The sequence below is a fragment of the Triticum aestivum genome, chromosome 7B (assembly GCF_018294505.1).
Source record: "Triticum aestivum cultivar Chinese Spring chromosome 7B, IWGSC CS RefSeq v2.1, whole genome shotgun sequence".
Taxonomy (NCBI): domain Eukaryota; kingdom Viridiplantae; phylum Streptophyta; class Magnoliopsida; order Poales; family Poaceae; genus Triticum; species Triticum aestivum.
The window spans coordinates 644,883,147-644,888,825 of record NC_057813.1 but is presented as its reverse complement, the minus strand read 5'-3'; the positions used below and the strand labels follow the sequence as shown (position 1 = coordinate 644,888,825).

Genomic DNA, 5,679 nt, shown 5'->3' with positions numbered 1-5,679 from the left:
ACGGCGGTCCGGCCTAGCTAGATCACCGGAGAAGAGGGTCTCGGCGCGCCGCCCTGTACAGTAGTGAGCTCAACATCATACCCGGACCTATCATGCAGCGACATGGGTAAAATTTTCCATATTTCTTTAGGGAGTCTTCGTGTTTGTTTTTTGCGGCGGTGCTATCCCAGTGTAGGAATAATGATATCCCCACCCTTTCCCCGTTTTGTTGGTGTGCATAGCACCGGCGGAGGGCGTGCAGAGCCATGTCTCAGACGGGTCTTCCGGGATACGGTCGGTCTAGGTTTCCAGTGGATCCTCCATTTGTATTCAGTCGGCGCTCGTGGTCTTGGGAGTTTTTACAGGGCCTTATTGGCGTTTTCTTTTTCGGGGCGGTCATTTGCTTCGCAGGTCACGCCTGCCGATGTCTCCTGGTTTACATCGACGACTTCGCAGCCATGCCTACACAAGTTCCTGGCTTTATAAAAGTTTGCTCCGCCGAGGCGGCATCGAGCTATGCTCACGGCGCGCCAATGATGGATGAGATGGATGAAGGGAAGAAGACTTCAACACTCCCAAGGATTTGTTAGTAATTTTATTATTCATATGGGTGTGTTTGCAAGGACCCGTACTAAAAAAATTTGATCTGGGGAAAGTAGGTACAACTACTCTTCTGCCCAAAATGTCAACCTAGGCCGTTTCCTTTGTTTTACCTAATAATGGACGAGACAAATAACGCCATGTGTCATGGCATTGTTCTATGCGATGGCAGAGGACACGTTGAGTGCTCAGGTATCCTTTTCTTCTCTAGAGAACTGATGGCAACTTTGTCAAAAGTTTAGTCATGTGGTCGTCTGACTCATTGTTAGAACACTGACTGGAGACCACCACTTTGGCAAGATGGTGAACTGACTGATAGATATCCATTGTGAACAGTCCTACAAAAAGTCTAGATGTAAATCAGAGAAGTGATGCACTAGCCAGAACTTGTGATGCCACAAACTTGTGGAAGAGGATCTGGGGCAACTGGGTGCTCCAACCCCCAATATGAACATTAAGTTAAAAAAATAGGGAAATTAGAAAAAAGGATTTTAGATATCAAGCCTGAGTGTCCAATCTATTTTTGTGAAATTACGTGAAAATATACTAGGAAATGTATCCGTGACAAAAAATACAAAAAAATTCCTATGTGTAGGAAAAAACTGCTTGGATGGATAGTAGGCCAGACTATATTTTCTTCGCAACGGATACATTTCCTGGGTTTTATTTTTCACGAAACATCACACGTGAGTAGACTTGGCATCCGAGTTTGATATCCACACACTGCCATAGTTTAATCAACCAATTTATACATAAATTTACTAACGAAACCAAACTTAAACCAAAGTTCGTTCGAAAGATCATACGATGAAAACTGTTGAATGTAGAAGTACAGGTTCGAAATGCCGAAACCTGACAAAGACCATCCAAGGCTCTTTTTCTTCCCCTCTGCATCAGGAGAAAGCAGAGTTTCCCTGCCAATGGGAAACCAGGAGCTCTCGCGCAAAAAATCCTTCCCAAGTAATTACATCTTATAATTAACCGCGAGTGAGTTACATTACATGCCGTGCCTCGAGTAGGAATTAGTGTACATCCAAGAAATATGAACATCTTACAACAACAACAAATTCTCCAACCCTATAAATGCGGGCGAACCTAGACCGGGACGGCCGCCTGGGGCGTCGGGGGCACCCGGTTCTCGACGGGGATCTCGGTGAACTCGGACAGGATGGCCCGGAACTCGTCGCCGCTCAGCGTCTCCTTCTCCAGGAGCACCTCCACGATCTTGTCCATGGCCACGCGGTTGTCCCTCACCTGTTGCAGGGCGATCTGGTAGGCCTGGTCCGACAGCTGCTTCACCGCCGAGTCGATGTCCAGCGCCAGCTTCTCCGACATGGAGTTCCGAGCCATCATCCGCATGATCACGTCCCCGCTCTGCGCCGCGTCCATCAGAGACCACGGGCCGATGTCCGACATGCCAAATGTCACCACCATCTGCAGCAGAAGAATCACGATCAGTACGATGAAACGTTTAGATAAATCTGATAAATTAGCAGAAGCTGTTATGACAAAATGGGAGCATACCTGCTTGGCTAAGCCAGTGATCTGCTGCAGGTCACCAGCAGCTCCAGTGGTCACCTCAGAATCTCCGAATATGATCTCCTCAGCAGCTCTGCCGCCAAGGCCGCCGACTATTCTGGCGAAGAGCTGCTGCCTAGAGATGAGCGTTGGGTCATCCATGGGAATGAACCAGGTGAGACCACGGGCTTGACCCCTTGGAACTAAGGTAACCTTCTGGACGGGGTCGTGGCCAGGCGTCAAAGTTCTGCAAAAAGTAACATCTTCAGATATGAACCAGGTTGTTGGGAAGTTTGTAATGCGAGTAATAAAAAGGAACGGGAAACGCCTGAAAGCATAAGCCTACAGTATCCTCTTCAGAGAAAAAAGCATCTTAACACACATAATGGTGCATGCAAAAGGAGGTCGGAAGTCTTCGCTAGCACAAAACAGTATCTAAATGCACTACAGAAATGCTGAGAAATCCATCAGATCCAATGCGGGATTCGAAGAGATGAAGATTCTCTCTTACCCGCAAACTGCATGCCCAACTTCGTGGTAAGCAACAAGGCTTTTGCTCTTCCCATCTGTCATGACAGTTCCTTCCATACCAGCCACTATTCTGTCGATTGAATCATCAATCTCCTTCGAGGAAATTCCGGTCCTCCCACGTCGGCCTGCTAATATGGCTGCCTCATTCAGAAGATTCGCCAGGTCTGCTCCACTGAACCCAGGTGTTCTCATTGCAATGACCTCAAGGGAAACATCAGCATCGAACTTCTTGTTGCTACCGTGCACCTTGAGAATCTCTGTCCTTCCACGTACATCAGGAACATCAACACTCACCTGTGAAACAAGTTACGAGGTATATCCAAATGTTAAGCAAGATCCAGAATAATTTTTTAAAATAGGTTCTAACAGGTTCCAAGTTTTAAGATATTCAAAGATAGTTCAAGCTCTGAACTAGAATTGGACTTGAGGTTTACAAGCACGTGAGAACCTCACTAAGATTATTTTTTCTAAAATCTGTTGCAGGAATAATTGCAATGATAAGAATATGGAAATAGGGACATGCAAAAATTCCAGACTGACGTTATTAACCTTAAAAAAAGCTGGATAGAAACTAACCTGTCTGTCAAAGCGTCCAGGTCTAAGCAAAGCGGAATCCAAGATGTCAGCCCTGTTGGTGGCAGCAACAACAATGATGCCAGTGTTGCCCTCAAAACCATCCATCTCAGTCAGTAGCTGATTGAGAGTCTGCTCCCTTTCATCGTTCCCACCACCGATACCTGTTCCTCTTTGCCTCCCAACAGCATCAATTTCATCAACGAACACTATGCAAGGAGCATTCTCCTTGGCCTTCTTGAAGAGATCACGAACACGGGAGGCACCAACACCAACAAACATCTCCACGAACTCAGAACCCGATATCGAGAAGAATGGCACGCCAGCCTCTCCTGCGATCGCCTTGGCAAGCAAAGTCTTACCAGTTCCAGGAGGACCAACAAGCAGCACACCCTTGGGAATGCGGGCACCAACGGCGGTGAACCTCTCTGGCTTCTTCAGGAACTCAACCACTTCCATGAAGTCTTGCTTTGCTTCGTCAACACCAGCAACATCATCGAAGGTAACACCGGTGTTGGGCTCCATCTGGAACTTGGCCTTGGACTGGCCAAAACCAAGAGGAAAGCCAGGTCCACCGGGTCCACCCATGCCACCAGACCCTCCTCTTCTCGACAGCAAGAACAGACCGCCGATAAGGATAAGCGGGAAGGCCAAGTTCCCGATAAGGTTGAAGAGGAGATTACCGGAGTCCTCCTGCTGGTTGTGCGCAGCAAAGTCAATGTTCTTCTCCCTCAACTTCTGGAGAAGCTCCTGGCTGAGGCCCGGAAGCTGCACACGGACTCTCTGCACGCGGTTGCCGAGCTCGGGAGAAATGGCCTCCACGATAGCGATCGTCCCGTTCTCAAACAGGTCGACCTTCTTCACCCTGTCCTTGTCGAGGTACTCGAGGAACCTCGAGTAAGACATCCTGGAGGAGGAGACGCCCTGGTCATCCGCAAGAGCCTTCTTGGCACTCAGCAAGGCGGGCAGGCCGACTCCTCCGAGCGCAAGCTTCAGTAGCTTCCTCTTAGAATCGTTTGGCTTGTGCTCCAGGGAGGCGGTCACGGACACCGGCCTCTGCGCGACGCCGCTCGAGGGGAGCGCTCCGAAGGGGAGCAGCCCTTTCGCTGCAAGACTCATGGATGGCGCCATGTTTGCTCACTGCGGATGAAATGAACGGAGATATCATCAGCATGAATCAGAGACAGAAAATAATCGTTAGTAACCAAAACTAACGAATCATAAATTTAATGCTTTGTATCATAATGGTACCCAGACAGCCATGTACTTTCCCTAAGTTTAATGCTTTGTATCATTAATTCAGTTCAACTGAATCAACGAATTCTACGGGCAGAAGGCCCCATCAGCATCACAAATCAGAAGAGCATACGCCTACATCGATCAACTCATTCATTTTGGACACTAGACTAGCTAGCACCAGCCCTTGGGTCTTGGGATGCAAAATGTTTCGCAGCAAAGGTATGGTATGGTGTCCACCAGACAAGAGCTATTTGGGATGAAGAACTAGGATGGAACCAGACAACTAGAGGTGCCACCAACCAACCATTTCATCCCTTTGCTCCAACTACAAGCAACTAGAGGCATGTATCTATCCCCTCAAACTCAAAGTGCCGCCAGCAGCCTGTATCTGTATGTATGTACTTCAGATTACTCTACTAACTGACACCTGAGCAAGAGCAATCAGACGGTCTCACTACGCTCGCAGCTATCAGAGCCTAGATTAGTCCAGTACACACGCCATCCATCTCCCCAGCCCGAGTTCACCCCCTCCCAAAATCTCTCCAGGCAGACACCCAGACGAACACCAGCACCACACCAACGCTTGCTCCAGACCCACAGGCGGGAGGAGAAACAACGGAATCTAGCGGGATGCTCCTCTGCGTAGGACCTGAGCGGGCAGGTTTGAAGCTGAAATTCGGAACAAATCGAATCAAATCAAAGAGGCGTGACGCACCTGAGATGAGCTGGATCGGGGCCGGGGCGGAAGAGGGGGAAGAGGGCGATTGTGAGGGAAGGGGAGCGAGCCGAGCCGAGTGTATAAGTAGCGGGGCGGTGACTGACTGGCCGACGAGGAGCTAGCGGCCGCAGATTTTTCCTCCTCCTCCGGCTCTGCCTCGCGGTGGTGGTTTTGTGTCCTCCGGTGGTGCGCAGTTGCGTGGGGATTTCGGGAGGGGGGGAGGGGGATGGGCGACGTGGGCGGCTCTGCTCCCACAGCGCCGATAAGGAAGAGATGAGCCCACATAGACGTAAACCGGCCGCGTAGAAGAAAACGACCCTCGCCTCTGAGCCTCCCAGTGAAAATGGACCGTGCTATTTTCCCGTGGACGATGGCCTCGGCGTCGTGGCTGGGCTCGCGCTCACGCAACAACCTCTGGACACGTGTCCTGTCGTCGCGTGCCAAGGAAGAGAGTGGCTGTGGCTGTGGTAGTACAATCAGCTGCTCGTCGGACCTTGCCTAAGCCTCGTGTCGCCTCAAGA

At 49.9% G+C, this 5,679-nt stretch overlaps 1 protein-coding gene across 1 annotated transcript; it reads right to left on the bottom strand.

Moving 5' to 3' along the window:
• Positions 1-1,532: 1,532 nt before the first annotated feature.
• Positions 1,533-5,434, bottom strand: LOC123161268 (ATP-dependent zinc metalloprotease FTSH 2, chloroplastic). The gene is made up of 5 exons (XM_044579121.1): positions 5,156-5,434; positions 3,205-4,341; positions 2,609-2,922; positions 2,104-2,344; positions 1,533-2,013 (listed from the first exon to the last, which is right to left on the bottom strand). The coding sequence occupies exons 2-5, from the start codon at positions 4,330-4,332 to the stop codon at positions 1,675-1,677; spliced, it is 2,022 nt and encodes a 673-aa protein (XP_044435056.1). The 5' UTR covers positions 4,333-4,341; positions 5,156-5,434; the 3' UTR covers positions 1,533-1,674.
• Positions 5,435-5,679: the final 245 nt, after the last annotated feature.

What these genes read in the sequence shown, in the direction of transcription:
- LOC123161268 (XM_044579121.1), bottom strand. Translation starts at nt 4,332, where the DNA reads ATGGCGCCATCCATGAGTCTTGCAGCGAAAGGGCTGCTCCCCTTCGGA. An exon ending in CTGGACGCTTTGACAGACAG is followed by an intron (nt 2,923 to 3,204) that starts GTTAGTTTCTAT and finishes CTTGTTTCACAG; the next exon opens with GTGAGTGTTGATGTTCCTGA. An exon ending in GTTGGGCATGCAGTTTGCGG is followed by an intron (nt 2,345 to 2,608) that starts GTAAGAGAGAAT and finishes TACTTTTTGCAG; the next exon opens with AACTTTGACGCCTGGCCACG.